This window comes from Lepidochelys kempii, chromosome 2, assembly GCF_965140265.1.
Source record: "Lepidochelys kempii isolate rLepKem1 chromosome 2, rLepKem1.hap2, whole genome shotgun sequence".
NCBI lineage: Eukaryota > Metazoa > Chordata > Testudines > Cheloniidae > Lepidochelys > Lepidochelys kempii.
In genome coordinates, this window is record NC_133257.1 from 243,192,411 (window position 1) to 243,212,457 (window position 20,047).

At 41.4% G+C, this 20,047-nt stretch overlaps 1 protein-coding gene across 4 annotated transcripts in view; it reads left to right on the forward strand.

Moving 5' to 3' along the window:
* The window catches only part of CCNY (cyclin Y), a 227,813-nt gene extending 215,295 nt beyond the window's left edge, over window positions 1-12,518 (forward strand). For all 4 annotated transcript variants that reach the window (XM_073334456.1, XM_073334457.1, XM_073334459.1 and 1 more), the window contains one exon: window positions 10,005-12,518. In XM_073334456.1, coding sequence (XP_073190557.1) covers window positions 10,005-10,121 — 117 coding nt within the window. In that variant the 3' untranslated portion in view covers window positions 10,122-12,518. The remainder of the gene's footprint in view (window positions 1-10,004) is intronic.
* The last annotated feature ends 7,529 nt before the right edge of the window (window positions 12,519-20,047 follow it).

The following is a 20,047-nucleotide window of genomic DNA, read 5'->3' on the forward strand; positions in this document are numbered from 1 at the left end:
TAACGGAGGAGGAGAAGGACCTTGGAGTATTGGTTGATCATAGGATCATTATGAGCTGCCAATGTGATATGGCTGTGAAAAAAGCTAATGTGGTCTTGGGATGCATCAGGAGAGGTATTTCCAGTAGGATAAGGAGGTTTTAGTACTGTTATACAAGGCACTGGTGAGACCTCACCTGGAATACTGTGTGCAGTTCTGGTCTCCCATGTTTAAGAAGGATGAATTCAAATTGGAACAGGTACAGAGAAGGGCTACTAGGGTGATCCGAGAAATGGAAAACCTGACTTATGAAAGGAGACTCAAGGAGCTTGGCTTGTTTAACCTAACTAAAAAAGGTTGGGGGAGATATGATTGCTCTCTATAAATATATCAGAGGGATAAATACCAGGGAGAGAGAGGAATTCTTTAAGCTCAGTACCAGGGTGGACACAAGAACAAATGGATATAAGTTGGCCATCGGGAAGTTTAGACTTGAAATTAGACGAAAGTTTCTAACCATCAGAAGAGTGAAGTTTTGGAATAGCCTTCCAAGGGAAGCAGTGGGGGCAAAAGACCTATCTAGCTTTAAGATTAGACTCGATAAGTTTTGGAGGAGATGGTATGATGGGATAACATGATTTTGGCAATTAATTGATCTTTAAATATTCATGATAAATAGGCCCAATGGCCTGTGATGGGATGTGAGATGGGGTGGGATCTGAGTTACTACAGAGAATTCTTTCCTGGGTATCTGGCTGGTGAGTCTTGCCCACGTGCTCAGGGTTTAGCTGATCGCCATATTTGGGGTCGGGAAAGAATTTTCATCCAGGGCAGATTGGAAGAGGCCCTGGAGGTTTCTCGCCTACCTCTGTAGCATGGGTCATGGGTCACTTGCTGGAGGATTCTCTGTTCCTTGAAGTCTTTAAATCACAGTTTGAGGTCTTCAATAGCTCAGACATAGGTGAGAGGTTTTTCGCAGGAGTGGGTGGGTGAGATTCTGTGGCCTGCGTTGTGCAGGAGGTTGGACTAGATGATCAGAATGATCCCTTCTGACCTTAATATCTATGAATCTTGTAAATCATGTGTTACAGAGCTCTTTTTACAGAAGCTGTCTATTTGAATACATAATCCTATTACAAAAACCTGACATTAAAAGTTAATAGAAAACGAAGATTTTGTAGAAGAGGGTTGATTTTCTTAGATCAACAGAAATATAACTCATAGTTCTAGTGTGTTACGTAATTAAAATATAAATTTAAACCCTAGCTTTCCAATTTCTTTCTTATTGGAATCTTTATTCTTCTCATCCCATTTCTGAAATTTATTTCCAAAGTGAACTTAAATTTTACAAAACATAAATTATGAAGGTTTGTATGTCCTGTGAGACCCTCATAAAATCAGAGTTAATTTTGCTAGTGGATATAACAGATTAAATATTAAATGCCTTGTCTGCAGAAAATTGTTGCCTTCCTGAATACAAGTTACTTTGGAGTTAATGTAAGGACAATGCTTTTCTTTTGTGTATATCGTATTTAAGAATGGCCATACTGGATCAGATCAGTGGTCCATCTAGCCCAGTATCCTCTCACAGAGTATCAGGGTTGGAAGGGACCTTAGGAGGTCTAGTCCAATCCCCTGCTCAGAGCAGGACCAATCCCCAATTTTTGCCCCAGATCCCTAAATGGCCCCCTCAAGGATTGAACTCACAACCTTGTGTTTAGCAGGCCAATGCTCAAACAACTGAGCTATCCCTCCCCCCAACAGTGGCCAATGCCAGATTCTTCAGAGGGAATGAACAGAATAGGGCAATATTGAGTGATCCTTCCCCTGTCCTCCAGTCCCAGCATCTGGCATTCAGAGGCTTAGGAACACCCAGAGCATGGGGTTGAGTCCTTGACCATCTTGGCTAATGGCCACTGATGGACTTATGCTCCGTGAACTTACCTTATTCTTTTTGTAACCCAGTTATGCTTTTGGCCTTCACAACAACCCATGGTAACGAGTTCCACAGGTTGACTGTGCGTTGTGTGAAGAAGTACTTCCTTTTGTTAGTTTGAAACCTGCTGCCTGTTAATTTCATTGGGTGACCCCTGGTTCTTGTGTTATGTGATGAGGTAAATAACACTTCCTTATTCACTTTCTCCACACCAGTCATGATTTAATACATCTCTGTCATATCCCTCCTTAGCTGTCTCTTTTCCAAGCTCAGCTGTCTCAATCTTTTTCATCTCTTCTCATATGGAAGCTGTTCCATACCCCTGATCATTTTTGTTGCTCTTATTTGTACCTTTTCCTATTAGGAATACTTGGCATTGTTTTCCAGTGTGCATTACTTTGCATTTATCAACATTGAATTTCATCTCCCATTCTGTTGCCCAGTCACCCAGTTTTGTGAGATAGTTTTGTAACTCTTCGCAGTGTGCTTTGGACTTAACTATTTTGAACAATTTTGTATTGTTTGCAAATGTTACCAGGTCACTGTTTACCCCTATTTCCAGATCATTTATAAATATATTGAACAGCACTGCTCCCAGTACAGATTCCTTGAGGACCCTGCTATTTACCTCTCTCCATTCTGAAAACTGACCATTTATTCCTACCCTGAGTAGAAATGCTTGATTTAATTCCTAACCCAAGTAGGTTTATAAGCCAAAATTGACTTTGCTTCAGCGGCAGCTTGAGAAAGTGGCTTCCAATGTTGATTGTGTGACCCCTCCCAAATCTGGAAAAGCTGCATTTAAATACAGGATTGTTAAAATCCTAATCGTGTTGCACATCAGTGAGAATTCCCGTGTGAGAGCAAGGATGCAAAATATTATCAGGATCTATTCAAACCCAGTTTTCATCTTATCTGACAGAAAGCTAGGACAGAAATATTTCTGTCAAACGGACAATATTGAAGTAATTAATTCCTTTAGCTAAATGATGGGTTGCTAAGGATTATGGACTGATTTGGCAAGCAAATGGCTGAGCGCTCCATCTCAGGTCCACTTACTTTCTAAGCCAGTCTTTTGCCATGGTTAAACTATTTCCTCTATTTGGTTTTGAAACAGTGCTGTAAATATTTTGAGTCCGTTTGGTTTCTATTTGATATAAAATGTGGAAAGGTCTCATAACCCAAATCTCATTCTTACTAAGGACCTATAAGTGACTTGGGTTATAAAGTGTTGTTTTATATAAATGTTCTGTTCAGGTGCACTAGGAGAGAGAATAACCTCATTTGCTGCGATCATGTCTGCATATATCTACAGAGCCAGTTATATAAGGGGCAAAAGCTCCTGAAGTGTAGAAAACAGAACATTTAAAAATAGTTTCAAACTGATGGAGAAGGGAAGACAAGTACTTGTGTGTCTTTTTTTTAGAATGGCAAGTGTCTTGGTGAGCAACAAATAAGAGTATTATGGCAAAAATAATACCTTTCAGAAACGTCATGTGGGCAGAGATTTTACACATGCATCTTGTTTCCAGCAGACCCCAATTTGTATGTCACGATTTTATTTCATCAGTAAGGATAACTTGTGATGCACTGCAGACAACAGGAAGGTGACTTTCTCTACTGTCTTGAGATAATTTTGTTGAAAACTACTTATAGTTTTGGTGTATAGAGGCAAGATAATTAAGCCACTGATTTGGGACCCCATTAATAATGAATTAAAGGAGGGTAATATAATTAATGTCAGTCAACATGGTGTGAAGGTATAAGGGATACCACTGAACTGAGATCAGAGGCCAGCAGCTGACTGACTGGTTGGCTGATTAGCCTCACTCATTGCACCAGGGAAAAAGACCTGCAGCTTACTTGGCTGATCCTCATAAAACGAAGAGCAGGAAATTGAGAGGGAGACCTGCAATACCTGCCAGAGGCTGGAGCTACTGCCCCCAGAAACAAAACAGACAGAAAGCAGACTGTGCAAAGTCCTATTATCAAAAAGGCTGAGGTAAGAGCCATGAACTTATTGGTTGATGAACTTACAGGGGGTGAAGGACAGACTTAGGGAAGTTTTGATCTTGTTTTGTTGAGACTTGAAATAAAATAAAAAGGAAACACGACTGACCCTACTGGAAACTGCCTTCTCTAGACTCAGTGAGAATGTTCCAGGCAGAATTCCCCTGGGGAGGGTGCTGGCTCGGTAAGAGCAAGCTGGGGTCCAGCCGGAAGAGGGAACTATAAGACGGGCCCCAAACTCGTACATGTGGGTTAATGGAAAATAGATCCTGTCAAACTGTCATTGCGTTATTTTTTTTATGAGATTACAAATTCGATTGGCAACGGTACTAGTGTTGATGTAATAGACTTAGACATCTGTAGAGCTTGTACCTCACACCATTTTGGTTAAAAAACAAAATTTATGTGGCACACATTAAATTGATTAAAAACTGGCTAGATGACAGGTCTCAAAATATAATTGTAAATGGGGAATCATCACAGAGCAGGAGTATATCTAGTGGGGTTCCACTGGCATTGGTTCTTGACCCTACCCTATTTTATATTTTTATCAATGACTTGTCAGAGACCATAAAATCACCACTGACAAAGTTTGCAGATGCCACAAAGATTGGGGGAGTGGCAAATAATGAAGAGGACCGGTTACTGATACAAAACCATCTGGATTGCTCTTAAACTGGGTGCAAGCAAACAATATGAGTTTTAATATTGGCTAAATGTATACATCTGGGAAAAAAGAGTGTAGGCCATATTTATAAGATGGAGAACTCTATCCTGGAAGACAGTGAAAAAGATTTGGGGCCATGGTGGATAATCAGCTTGAACATGAGTTCCCATTGCGATTCTGTAGTGAAAAGGGCTAATCAGCCCTCGGTTGCATAAATAGGGGGATATCAAGTAGGAGCAGAGAGGTTATTTTACCTCTGTATTTAGCACTGGGCTGAACCACTGTGTCCAGTTCTAGTGCCCACAAGTCAAGAAGACTTAACAAGAAGTTGATAAATGGGAGAGGGTTCAGAGAAGGACCATGAGAATGATTAAAGGATTAGTAAACATGTTTTATAATGACAGGCTGAAAGAAATCAATCTATTTAGCTTAAGAAAGAGAAGGTTAAGGGGTGACTTGATCACAGTTTATAAGTACCTACATGGGAAACACATACTTGATAATGGGCTCTTCAATCTAGCAGACAGAGGTATAACACAATCCAAAGGCGAGCATTTGAAGCTAGACAAATTCAAACTGGAAATACGGTGTACATTTTTAACGGTGAGGGTAGTTTAACCATTGGAACAATTTACCACGGGTTGTGGTGGATTCTCCATCACTAGCAATTATTAAATCTAGATTGGATTTTTTTTTTCCAAAAAGATCTGTTCTAGGAATTGTTTTGGAGAAGTTCCATGGCCTGTGTTATACAGCAGGTCGACTAGGTGGTCACAATGGTCCCTCCCTTCTGGCCTGGGAGTTTGACTCTGACATCCTCTCCCTGGTGGCCCATTTCTCATTTAATTATTTCAAGTATTTGCTTTGCAGCAATTTGTCATCCAGAGAGATGGGGAGTGTATTACTCAAAGGATGGATGCATCCTTGGATCATGAGACTTTGAGGAAAGAAGTTTTTCAGGCTCATTCTCAGGCATTTCAGAGGGGGAGAAGTCTCACCACATTCTTCCAACAACTTAATTTTGCCAAGCAAAACAAAACAGGAGACAGAGCTCATGTACAATGTCCTTCTGCCTTCTTTTCTTTTGCTCCTCAGTCATTTCCCTGTCCTTTTTCTCCAGTCTCCTCATTCTCTTTCTTGACTACCTATCTTTGGCTCCCTTCTTTAGGTACCTGCCCCCTACAACTTTAACGGAAGAGATAAAGAAGCCTTTATGTGTTCGCCACTACTGTCTCTGGCCCTGATCCAGAAAAACGTCAACATTTTGGACAGCTCTTAATGCTTAAGAGTGTTCCTGAATCGGGGCCTCTGCATGTAAACCTGGTGCTTGGCATCAGAATGATGAACCTTAGCTCTGCATGGCTTCCCCAACATGTATCATGTATTTGGAGAGTATGGAGGACTGGGTGCAGATTATTGTGCACCCTACTCATCAGCTACAATCCTGACCCTGAATGTAGAAAAAGAGTTTTGTAAACCAGTTCTGGAGTTAGAATTTTTAAAGTCTGTATGATCTTATAGTACCTCCACAGGCATACTCTCCTGTGTGTCACATGCGTTCATTCTCAAGTTGGCTAAGGACAAAGTGAATGAAACAGTCTGCCTCCAGAGCTGCTCTAATGAGTCTCAAGGAATTTTGTGTCTCTTTTGAGGCTAGAATAATCTTTGGACTTCTTTTTAAAGGATGTTAAATTTTCTTGTGTATACAAGGTCTCTTCTGGATTAAATTATTCTTTAACATCATCTGTATTTTCTTCCACTGATTATATAAATTACCTAGCTAACAGGGCCCTGTGTCTCCTGAAATGAAGGAATGATGCATTATCATTGTGTTTCATAAAAAGATCCCATGGTTCTTCAGATAGGCTGATAAATTTTGGCTCTCAGAGCAATCCCTCCAACAGAGCATTTGTCATGCAGAAAACGTCTTTCTTGTAATAGTAAATTATTTAAAATAAGAAAAAACTGTTTCCTATGCTCCAAAATAAGGTTAGCATTTATTTAATAAGTATGTCTAAGGCTTCTTCTATACTTTTTCACCGAATAAAATATTGTGCATTATTAAAGAATTAGATTGAGACCGAAAGTGTAGGCATGTTCCACAGGCTGGGAAAAGGCCATTGTCTGAACCCAAACACATCTTATTCCTTGATAAAATGATCAGGAAGACCAAACCTAACTAAAAGCAGTGACGGCCTCAGGAAGATGGATGTTGTAACAAGTCAAGGGCCCTAAATCTTCCCCCACAAATTTTCACTGATGTTACTTCATTGAAGTCAATAGAGTTTATACCCTGTAAAACCAGTGTAGGTGGGAGGAGAATTAGGCCCAAGACGTTTGGAGAAAGACAGATTTTAAGACTCATTTTTTTCCTCTTCATTATGTGCAATTCAGAACAACAAAACTTCAGTTTTAATCACCACTCTCTTTGGTAGTGTTAAGATTATTTTTGGTATAAATATTACTTTTCAGTAAATCTCACTGAAAATCCAGTAAAAATTTCATAGACATTTCAGTTTTTGTAGATTTAAAAAAAAAAAAAAACTTTGGTTTTTCAATAATCAAAATCTTCAGTCACAAAAAAACCCTGAATTTTTTCCATTTAATTTTATGTCAAAAAGTTTGGTTTTTTAATCAAGCTCAAAATTCAGGAATTGTTGACCACTTTTGCTTTAGAATGACTTAAGATAGTAGTATATATCAGGGTGGGAAGGGACCTCAGGAGGTGATCTAGTCCAACCCCCTGCTCAGAGCAGGACCAATCCCCAATTTTTGCCCCAGATCCCTAAATGGCCGCCTCAAGGATTGAACTCACAACCCTGGGTTTAGCAGGCCAGTGATCAAACCACTGAGCTATTCCTACCCCCGAAAGTATTCATAGAATCATAGAATATCAGGGTTGGAAGGGACCTCAGGAGGTCATCTAGTCCAATCCCCTGCTCAAAGCAGGACCAATCCCCAATTTTTGCCCCAGATCCCTAAATCGCCCCCTCAAGGATTGAACTCACAACCCTGGATTTAGCAGGCCAATGCTCAAACCACTGAGCAATCCCTCCCCCCATAAATGGTTTGAATACTGTAAAAAAAAGGAAACATTTCTCTGTAGGGGCCCAGCTCCACTATGAAATTGTACCGTGATTTACTCTAGATTTTTCTTTTTTTTAAAAAAAAAAAAAAAAAAAAAAAAAAAGTCCAGGGACATGATGATGACCAGGACTGACTTGTCAGCGTAGATAAGGAGGAGGAGGGTCAGCATCATGACAGCTAGTCACAGGGTAATTCCTCATGCCAGTAGTGTTTACCCATGACTAGCTGACATGATGCTAAGCACAATTTAGCTTAGTCTGCAGTGAGCATTTTGTCAACCCGTTCAACTAGATTTTTAATAGTATAACTAGGATTCGGGCTGGATTAATTTTTTGTGGGCCCGGCGCCAAACATATTTATAGGGCCCCCTAGGGAATGATTATAAAAGGGACTGGGGGCAGAAGCACAGCTGGGCAGGAGCTAGGGTTGGTCCCTGGAGCAAGGGAGGGGCCGGTGGTAAACTGCAAGCGCAGCAGGATTGGGGAGGAGGTAAACAGGATCCCCCCCACCTGCCCCTGCCCACATAGAGCTGGTACCTACCTGGGTCTAGCCCATTCTCTTCGTCTCTCTCTGCACTGAGCTGCCCCTTCTCGTGCACCAGCAGGACAGTCCTCTTCCAGCCCTCTGGGGTGGGTGTTGGGAGTGGGAGGAGCAGAGGCTAATGTGGTTGGTCCTATAACCAGACTTATAGTTTCCAGTCAGCACTGCTAACCGGACACTCAGGTCCTGTTTTCTACTGGAGTTTCCAGTCTAAAACTGGATAGCTGGCAACAGGGCTGCCAGAAAAGCCTGAGATCGGGGAGGGACAAGCAATCATTTTTAAAAGTGAGAGGGCTAAGCCTGAAGCGGTGGAGGGGGGGAGTGGAGAGTTGCTAGTGGGCAGGGCCATGTCTGCTGTACTGCCCAGGTAGGTTGGAGACTGTGGGGATCAGCTGACACAGTATCCCCAGCCCAGGTGATGTGACAGCCAGGGGTGGATTTAGAGTGAGTGGGGCCCCCCAGCTTCATTTTTGGGGCCCATCCTTAGGACCCAGCCAAGAAAAAGAACATTCTCTCATCTCCTCCTGCCCCCATTTTTCATTTTTTTTCTTCCTCCTCCTCCTATAAGTAATAGCAAGTAAATGGAAATAAAGTGAGGTACCTTGATTGTTCTTGTATTCTGACTTATTTTTCCACAGACCATTTGAAAATCGCGGAGGATCTCGACGGACCACTTAATGATCTTTCCAAATATTGTAAAAAAAACAAAAAAACATTGGGGTGCGGGGTCTGGCCAGGAGCTAGGGTGAGGGAGGGGGCTCAGGGTTGGGGCAGGAGATGCGGTGTGGAGTGCTTACTTGGGGCAGCTCCTGTTTGGTGCGAGGGGTGCAGGTGGGAATGTGGGGGTGTGTGCAGGACCTTCCGTTTGGTGCTCAAGATAGGAGTGGGGATATGACAGGTTGCAGGAGTCAGGGCAGGGGGCTGGGGGGCATGAGGAGGGTGCAGGAGTCAGGGTAGGGGGCTGGGGAGGTGTGTGGGGGTGCAGGATTCAGGGCAGGGGAGGTGTTTGGGGGGAAGGGGGAAGGGCAGGGGGCTGGGGGAGTTTAAGGGGGGGTGCAGGGGTCAGGGCTGGGTAAGTGTGGGGGGGTGCGGGAGTCAGAGCAGGAGGCTGGGGATGTGTAAGGGAGGGTGCAGGGGTCAGGGTGGGCAAAAGGCTGGAGGTGCGGGCTGAGGTTGTGGGGGTGCTCACAGCAGGGGGCTGGAGAGGGTATGCCCTGCCCCCTCCCTCAAGGCCCCTCCCTCTCCTCCTGCCCAGAGTGGTGAGCGTGCTGAGGCTCTGCTTTTCCCTCTGCCTCCTGCTGGCAAACAGCTGATCAGGAGCAGGGGGGAGGGGCGGGAAGGTAGCATTCTGGGGGAAGAGCCCCAGCACCGGCAGCACCAATCTTGTGTCCCCACAGGAGAGAGTGGTGGGCGGAGAAGGCAGAGCCGGGGCCCCTTTGGAGCGTGGGCCCAGCGGCGCCATGGTAAATCCAGTACTGACTAGGATTACACTTCCTAATGAAGAAAAAGCTTGTGTGGGTCTCTGTTAACCTTCAAAAGTTAACATTGTAGACTGTGGAACTTCCCACCGTGTTTATCCTTTTCCAGAGGAATGGACTGTGTCAAAAGATTATTTTTTTAAGAGTCTTATCTGCATTGCATCATAAAGTGACACATGGTCATCCTGCCACATGATAAACCTACCTATATATAAAAAATAGCAGTATGCGGTTCTGTTATTTGTGTAGTGGTGACCTCTTTGACCTTCCCATAGGGCCTGACCTTTCTTCCCCTTTTCATCCTCAGGCTATCTCTCGCTTGTGTGAAGATAAGTATAAAGACTTCAGGAAATCTACAAAGAAACGGTCAGTTAGTGCTGACAATCTGACTGTGGTTAGATGGTCCCCTGCCATCATCTCCTAACAATGGAGTCTGGGATATTTCGACAGAAGGACTGTTTCATCCATCCAAATTTTTTGGAGTGTAATGGGGGAAAGACAAGACTTTGGGGTTTTTACTTTTAGATCCGTCAAGCTGCCTTTACAGTGCCTCCCCCTTGTGTAGCACATAAGAATAAAAAATTGAGAGGAAGGAGAAATCAGTACAGTATACAGGAGAGGAGATTGGAAGCAACTTTCTTTTTTTTTTTTTTTGGTCACTATTCCTCACAGCTTTACCCTTTTTCTGAGGAAACAGCTAGTCAAATGCTTGGAAGAGGAAACAAAAAAAAAAAAAATGGAGTAGAGGCAGAAAGAGATTAGGGGACTGTGCCATTTTTTTAATATTCTGTACTCTTCAGCAGAAGTGACGGCATGAAACCAAACCACATGATAAGTATGGCTGTGCACTATAGGAATGGAGTTGAATTATTTCTTCATAAATTATTCTCCTTCGTATCTTCTCTTTTTTCTATTTTCCTACTTCTCTGGGTTATTTTTCCAGCTCTTCTGCACAGCAGCAAATACAAAGTCTGTATCTACAGTAGCACAAACCTCTGAAAAAATAGTATTGGTGGGTTTTTTCATTGCACTTTTCTCCGTGAGCTGACTTATTTGCATTATTCTTCATAATCGTTATGCATATGTTATGTTTTATATTCCTTTTATTGTACTTAAAAATATAACTTGACCATAGTGCTGAACCAAAAGTTTATACTAAGATCAGATGATCATTCGTAATTTCATTATGTAGTTTATTTATAGTATATGTAGGTGTGTGTGCCTTCCTGGAATCATTTATATTTCCTTAATATAAAGATAGGGTTGTGGAAGGATTCAGTGATGATGAGACTTGGGCCAAATTGTTGAAATTTCCATCAGATCTTGTAGTCCTTTTTGCAAATTTTCATAGCATTAGAGGTTTAGAAGAATTCATTATATAAAAGACAGAGTTTTTTGTAGGGCCCAGCTAGTTCATTCCTTCACCTCCAGATCCATTGTTGCAAGCAATAGCCTCAATTTTTATATGTTTACTTTAAATCAAAGCTAGTTTGTTTGTATAAAATAAAAAACTTTAAAAAAAATTGTTCCAGTGAAAAGGCTCATAGAAGAGCAGAATGTTAATCTTTACCAAGGTATTATCACAGGTAGATTGAATTGGGAAAAAAAAAAACTTTCATTTTTCAGTGTAGGTGCTTTCAGAAATTTAAACAAAATTCAAACTGTGAAGACCATTTTCTGCTATGTTGATTATTGTACTCTTCTGTTGTTATTGGTTTCCTTCTCCTCTTGTGCCTATTCCCTCATGAGAGACACAAGAACCTTTTATATCAAATAATGTATCTATGTAAAAACATTTGTTTGCTCTATAATGCTCGTGAGTGTCTGATTTTATGAAGATTTTTTGCACGTTTTAGAAAGACACAGTTGAAAAATCTGGGTTCCCTGAATTTTTTTTCCTCAAGTTTCCTTGAAGTGAATGGCAGCAGACTTCCTGTATTTGACTTGCTTTGTGCACTACTCCAGTAAACGATAGTCCATATTAGTTTTATTAAGCCCCTTAGGGCTTATAGCAGACATACGAGCTCATGGATACATGTTCCACTCCCAGTGCAGTGCTGATCAGATGCCTTGAAAGTGGAGAGGCATTGAAAGGATTGCAGTACTAATACCAGAGTTTTCTATTAATATTCTAAAGTGATATGTATAGTATGAAACATTAAAGTCTTGCCCATAAATTCTCCTAGTGTCTTTCAGGGCATTAAAAGTAATCTAATTCTCATCCTTTATCATTGTGCCAATGCATCAGAACTGTGAGTACCCAGGTCCATTTCTTTTCCTTGAACATCGAATGTAAAGCCCACTCTTGAAAATAGAAAAAATGTAGAGCATTTGAAACTCCATTCAAAATATAGCTAAGGGGGCATTTTCCTAGCATTTGGACTTTGAGATCCCTGCCAAGCATAAATTTAGGTTTTACCGATCTGTAAAATGATTTGTTTTATCAAAACTTTGCAAAACAATTTTCTGTTAACTTTATAGCAGGAATATTAGTTTTATCCATATTTTTTCAGTGATAGAGATATGAACTCTGAACTATGTAAAGATCTCCGTGCATCTACTATAATTTTTGTGGAGTTTATTAAACTACTTTAAAGATTGTATAGTCTATTTATTGTATGTATGTACATACAGTCTGATTTAAAAAAAAAAGTGGATTCCGTAAAACCCGGCTCAGTCACGTTTAGACTATTGAATATTGTTTTAGCCTTGTGCACTGGACTCTACCTCTGTATAGGAGAATTTTCCATATCCTTAATTAGTACTGATTCTGTGATTAACTTGGTTGTTTCTTGCACTAAGAATTAAAAAAAAAAAAATCTGCTCTGTGTATTTTTTTTTCTTTAGTTTCAGTTTTGCAGTCGGAATCACTTACACTTAGGTGGGCTTTTCTTTCCCACATGGTTATGGAATGCTTTGCTTTCTGTTCTGGTTTGTTCTAAGTCTGCTACAGACACATACAACGATACAATACTTATCGATAAATCTGAGTATCATTTGTTTGCAAGGTATTCAATTCCATGTAATTAAAAATTGAATTATTATTTAGGATTACACTGTGTGTTAGTGTAGTTTTTGAAATATCATTGGATTGCAAATATCATCATGAGAGGGGGAAGTGTTCTTTCAGAGAACAAACCAAAAAGGCCAAACTGTGTTTTATCAATGCAAATGGGTTGTGGATTTGTTTTCAACACCTACAATATCAATTTATCATTTAAAAATTTTGCTGGGGTATTTCTGGATTTATTATTTAGCTATTGTCTTAGTCAGAAACAGAATGGAGTTGGAGACTTCATATAAGACCTTCTCAACTATCACTGTCTTAATGAATTGTATACTGTTTGGGGCCCAAGGGCCCTTGTGTTATAGCCTAAACAGTGGGAATTGGGAAAATGTTTGTAGAAGACATCTTGTAATGGTTTTTCTGTGCACCCTTTTACAGCCAGAGACTGCATAGAGAACAGCCATCCCCATTCCTCCCCTCTCTAAACAGCAGTTGGTGTTGCAATTGATGAATAACTTCAGCCATTGTATTTGTCCTTTGGTAACCACTCTTCCTTGAAGCTTTATTTTGTCAAGTTTTTAAGAGTTGGAATCAATGTATAAATAGATTTATATGGAAAAGAACTGTTTAGCAGCAAAAAGACCTACAGATTTTTCAGATATGTATATATATGCACACACACACACACCCATCCCTTCTGTTAATAAAAATATGAAAATTCTCGGCTGACTTTTCACTGGTTGGTATTTTCTGCCTCTTTCGGAGGCTGCATGTCCTGGATCTGGTACAGTCAAATCATGTTTCAAGGACCAGTGACTTGAATAACCACATGTATGTTGTTAGTGCAGCCATTCTCCTTTTTTAACACTTCTTTCTTTATCCTCTGCTTTGTTTACTAATGCTAGATAAACCTTGGATGTGGCATACAGCCTAGAAGTTGCAAAATCCTCATCAGAAGTTGAAGAGCTTCCTAGTGTAGTTTTTTGTGTATGGAGGCAGATGACAAAGTGATATTTGGCTATCTACAGAAAATAGCATTATGTGGGAGGGGGTACAGAAATACAAAAGTGGAGAGCCTGAGAAGACAAAGCCATAACAGATGAAGCAACAGAAATTCTTTGCAGTCACACATTGCTCACAGATGTTACATTTTCTAAACTGCAGGTGGAAATGCCTGCTTGGAACTAAATTGATCTCTGTTTGTGTTCTGTCATGGAGAATTTAGCAACAGCTCTTACCTTAACAACCATTTAGTAGTGCCTGGCTAGTGTATAGAGATCGATATACACCATCCCTGTAATATAAATAGTTAAATACATTTTTCCTCCAAGTGTTTATGGTTATTACGACGCATGCCAGCATATCCCCGTTGTGAGCTGATCCCACATGCTGTCATGAGTATATTTTTGAGCAAAGAACTGGTGTTTGTATGTGAAAAGCCAAAAGTGTTCATACAGAAACTAAGCATAATTATTTCAAGTGTTCAGAGCCATAAAAGGCAACGGGTGTCTTTCTCTTGAGGAAACAGCTTCCCTCCCCTCCAGCGTCCCTCCCGCCGACTTAGGTATATCACCAACTACATTATTTGCCTATCCCTGAGAGACCACAGAAGAGGAGGTGGGAGCTGGAACTGGCATAGAACTGAGGTGCTGACATAGGATGTGCCTTGTCCATTGTCAGGGGCAATAAGTTTCACTGGAGATGAAAAGATCAAGAAGAGAAGCAGTTGATCATAAATAAACAAGAGAAGACATTGTAAGCAGAGATGGGTAAGGCCAGAAATTACCAGTCTAATCATCTAGGCTGACCTGCCTAACAGGAAGCCTAGAATTTTACCCAATAATTCCTTTAGCGAGACCATATTTTCTGGTTAAGCTAAAGCTTATCTTTTAAAAGGCTTCAAGCTCTTGAACTAGTCTCCCCACCACCACCCTTTGTGTATGGCACAGATCTATGGTATGACTTCACGGGGAAAAAAAAAAAAAGGCTGATGAAATTCTGATATCAGAAGAGCAGCTGCTCTTCTGCATTTTGTTTTGCCTCAAGTGTGCAAACTCATGTATAGCACTTCTATTTACTTTTGTAACATTACTAGATCCTTAGGCAAGCTGAAAGCAGCCCCAAGAGAGCAAGCAACAGCAGGAGACCAATTCAAGCTAAGTACTTGACAGAGCAGTATGAATAAATTATGTTTCTTGCAATGATGAATCTACCTAACATTGTAGTTCATAATAACCACCTGTAATTATTTGACTCTGTTCTTTTTAAGTGCATTTTCTCATGTACATTCTCCCTTAGCAATATCTCTGGTATTGTAGTGCATACAAAAATATGAATATTAAAAACTAAAATCCTTTCTAATGTTTCAGTGTGGAGCTGAGCAAAGCTGCTTTACTACAGAACAGATTCCAACTTTTTAATGACCATAAGCCTATAAATTCACTACTTTTTTTTCTGTCGGCATAATTATTTCCCTGTAGGAGTAAGCCAACTGGCTGTATCAGTCATCCTGTTAGTGCTATGTCAAAATGTACATGTCTGTTTGTTTTTTCTGTGAACAAAACAACAGGTGGGTCATTGTCACATTACAATGGGATCTCTTTACAAATAAAAGCAAGCAGAAGAACCATTTCTTGAGGCCTTATGCGGGTCAAAGATAAGCCCAGAATTTGAGTTTCACCATTATAGGGGAACTTTCGAACATATACTGTGAATAAGGATTAGCTGCAGCTGGGAATAAATGGAGCAAATTTCATGCCCTGTGCGATAAGTTTGCGTGTTGATAGCTATAGCCTGGTTTGCCATGTCTGCTGGAAAAACTGGGAAGCTGAGTGCAGCTGGGAAGACAGCCCCCTAAAAGCATTAAACATTTTCTCCAGTCACTAAGTTGGAAAGGAAATGGCGATGGCTCACTTCCGTTAATAACAAAGTCTAAATCTACCAGCAGAGTGACAAAGGGTGGGGGTGGGAGGAGGGAGAGAGAGAATTTTCAGCCAAATGAGCAGCTTAACCAAAGCATAAGATCAGTTTAGACTCCTTGGGTTTTTTTCCTCACTCCTGTATCTGGCACCTAGGCTAGATACCATGATAATGGCACATTAAAAATGTCTGGAGTGAGAGAGTCTTTGCCAGGAGCACTCACTGACCATCCCGTGGCATGTCTGATCTGAGGCCTGAGTGGGTGCACAGGGCACAGTCATCTGCATATTGAAGTTCAATGACTGATTTAGAGATAGCATTTGTCTTGGATTGGAGGTGAATGAGGTTGAAGAGCTTGCTGCTATTCTGTATTGGAGGAGCTTGTCAGTGATGAGGATGACAGCAAAGAAGATGGAGAAAAGGTTGGACTGCTGACATCCTTGCTTAACTTTGGTCTTAACTAGGAAGGGGTCCATTCCAGATCCATTGCTGTTGACCGTCACAGACTTGTCATTGGAGGAGTCAGAGGATAGTGGCAAATTTTGGCAGACATCCAAATTTGAGGAGAACTTTCCACAGAGCCTTACTATTGATGGAGTCGAATGCTTTCGTGAGGTCGATGTTGCTTGTGGCACCTTTCTTGAAGTTAGTGGGCAGTGAAGATAGTCTGAATCTGCATTGCGATTCTGGATGGATTTCCTCAGCCAAGGGGAGCAGTGAGTTGAGGAGACTTGTGGCAAGAATCTTTCTAGAGATGGACAACAGGGTAATTCCTCAATAGCTTCCACAATCCAATTTGTCTTCTTCCTTGAAGATGTTCATGATTGTGGAATCCCTAAAATAAACTGGGATTTCTTCTGAATTCCATATCTTGAGGATTAAGATGTGAAGCTGGTGAGCCAGTTCTGTTTCTTCTTTGAAGATTTCAGTGGGGATTCGATCAGGTCCAGATGCCTTACTATTCTTCATTTGTTTGATGACTTTCTTCACCTCGATGAATGTTGGTGGGGTTCTGAGGTCATCCTTCATAGAATGTTGAGAGATTAAGTCAAAAATGCTTTTTATCAGTGTTGGAGTCACGATTCAGGATATCTTTGAAGTATTTCATCAATTGGGCATTGATCGATTCATTGTCCCTGAGGAGGCTAGCTCCATGCCTGGAGCTGAGAGGGGCTAGTTCTTGGTTGCTAGGACCATAAAGGGCTTTGGTAGCATTGAAGAATCCGTGCTTGTCATGGGTGTTGGCGAGTTGTTGGATCTCCTTCGCTTTCTTTTCCCCCCACTCGTTCTTCGTTTTGCAGGTTTTCCTTTGAACTTCTGCTTTGAGTTGATGGTGGACGAACTGCTTCTGTTTGGAGTTGATGTCATTCTGCCAAGCACAGAAGGCCTTGTGTTTATGATCAGTCAGGTCTTGGATTTCCTGATCATTCTCATCAAACCAGTCTTCATGCTTCCTGGTTGAGAAGCCCAGTGTTCCCTCTAACACAGCCTGGATGGCCGATTTGAGTGCTTTCTAGTGATCTTCAGGGCTCTCCATTTTAGGTTTTGATATTCATCGGTTTCTTGGTGACGCACTGCTGGAAAAAGAAAAGGAGTACTTGTGGCACCTTAGAGACTAACCAATTTATTTGAGCATGAGCTTTCGTGAGCTACAGCTCACTTCATCGGATGTATGCCGTGGTAACTGCAGCAGACTTTATTTATACACAGAGAATATGAAAAAATACCTCCTCCCACCCCACTGTCCTGCTGGTAATAGCTTATCTAAAGTGATCATCAGGTGGGCCATTTCCAGCACAAATCCAGGTTTTCTCACCCTCCACCCCCCCACACAAATTCACTCTCCTGCTGCAGTTTCCACGGCATGCATCCGATGGAGTGAGCTGTAGCTCACGAAAGCTCATGCTCAAATAAATTGGTTAGTCTCTAAGGTGCCACAAGTACTCCTTTTCTTTTTGCGAATACAGATTAACACGGCTGTTACTCTGAAAACTGCTGGAAAAGGTCACATTTAGTTGGGTCTGTAAAAATCTCAATGTTGATCTTCCATCCAGTCTTTCTTCCACATTTGTTGTTTTCGTGTGAGTTTGATGGAAGTGATGAGTGGATAAGGCAATGGTCTGTCCAACAATCATTGTCACCAGTCATTGTTTTGATGATGTGAACGTCTTCACAATCATGAGCACAGACAATGCCTTAGTTGATCAGATGCCAATGTTTAGAGACTGGGTGTTCCCACAATGTCTTGTATTTATTCTTTTGGAGAAACATGGTCAGGAGAAGAATTTCATTGGAATTGGTTTTGCTTCTTCCTTCCTTTCCGATCATGCCTTTCTACAGCTTCGAGTCATATCCAACTCTTAGGTTAAAATCGCAAAGGAGTATGAGCTTGTCCTCTTCAGGGATGGTGGAGATACTTTGGTCAAGGTTGGTATAAAATCCTTCTTCGGTTTCATCATCAGTGTCAAGCATATGCATGTTGCGTGCAGATTCTTGGCAAGTTTAAAGTGGAGTGTCATGAGTCGTTCATTGATGCTGGCTGGTAATTCTGAGAGTTGGTTGATTGCTAAACCAATGCTGTAGATCCATCGTTCTTTTTCCCCTTCCCCTTTCCAGAAAAAAAGTGTAACCACCACTTTGTTCCTTCTGCACATAGGGTCTCACTCAGTGCAGCAGTGTCAATGTCATGTCTCCTGAGTTCTCTGGGCATGATCGCTGTTCTTCACTCTGGCCAGTTACTTTTCAGGTTGTCCAGCAAGGTTTGAATGTTCCAGGTTCCAAATTTCATTGTTCAGTTTTGATCGCAGTAAGGTGATCCCTTTGGACGCAGTTATCCGTTTAGGGGGAGGCGAGGCAGAATATGTTTAAGGCACCTTTTCTGGCCCTCTCCCCATGCAGGATGAGCAGAGTGGATCCTAAAAAGGGCTGTTCAGATCATGGTGGTAGCTGCCAAGTTCCACTCCTGCCTGTCTGAATACAAAAACAACCATCTAACTGCCAGTCCGTCATTAGAAGCCTCCAGTCATCACTGTCCTGCTCCGATTGCCACTTACCAATTGCCACAGGACTTGGATGTGAATATGGAAGATGCCCGTGCATGAATTCTTTTAATGTAGGGAAACTGTTGCACATGGTGCTTGACAGGATGAGGTTCCTACTCCAATGGCAAGGAAACAAAGACAAATCATCCACCTTCATAGTCATTGAGAGAAATTTTCTCTTCGACCACCTGCTCTGCTGTTGAGGACTTGGGGGCGGGGATTGGATTGCTATTCATCTGGAACTGCATCTTCAACCTTGCTGCCTTGAGTGACTCTGCCAGGAGTGCGAGACTCCTGACAGCATTGCTCACAGGACCATGGGAATCCAGGAGGGTGGTGTTCATCTATAGAAAAGAGAGGAGATTTATGACAAAATGACAACTTTCTGGAGATCCCCTGACCTGCTTATTTAATTCTCCAGGAAAGGAACTGTACTTTAAACAGAATGACAAATTCCTTTTTATTGATACCAGCTAGACGCTGTATTGCATCATACTGGAAATGTGTGGCCCCCCTCACCCGCAACAGAATTGTGGTATAGTAAAATATGGACTGTCTTAAAATGAAAAAGCTTTCACACTACCACACACATAAGAGAAGCACCAAAAAGAGGGGTAGGTGTTTAGAAATTTGGTCAGCCTTTCTAACACACTCAGGGGAGGAGGGCTCTCCAGCTAGCAAGCCAGATTTGTTAGCCAAGTTCTTCAGATATTAACGTGATCCCAAATAAGCACTGTACAATGAAGTATGTTAATGTTTTATTTTAACTTTGCCTTAATAAAAAGTATCCGAAGGGTAGCCGTGTTAGTCTGGATTTGTTAAAGCGGCAAAGTCCTGTGGCACCTTATAGACTAACAGACGTATTGGAGCATAAGCTTTCGTGGGTGAATACCCACTTCGTCAGATGCAACCACGAAAGCTTATGCTCCAATACATCTGTTAGTCTATACGGTGTCACAGGACTCTTTGCCCCTTAATAAAAAGTTTCAAAGAAAGCAGCAAAATGATCTTTGAAAAAAACGAGAGGTTGCCCAAGGGAAAGACAGAAGCGAAGCTGGTAATTGGCATCGGCAGAAAGATGAGTGGCTGAATTGTATAGGGAGGAGGAGGAATTTAGAGTGTATATTTAATAAAAAAAAAAAAAACTAACAAGGTGTGTTTCTCGTCAACCTTATTACTTGTACTTTATATCCCCTTTCTTTGTGTTTTCAGATTGTAAAAGCTTCAGGGCAGGAACCAAATATTCCTCTTGTGTTTGGAAAGCACTGATATTGTATTGGTATCTGAAATGTGATCACCACCACCAAGGCCCAGATTTTTATAATTAAGGCCAGCACCCACAAATGGGACTGGGTTTTCTAAAAAGTGGAGCTATTTAGGCAC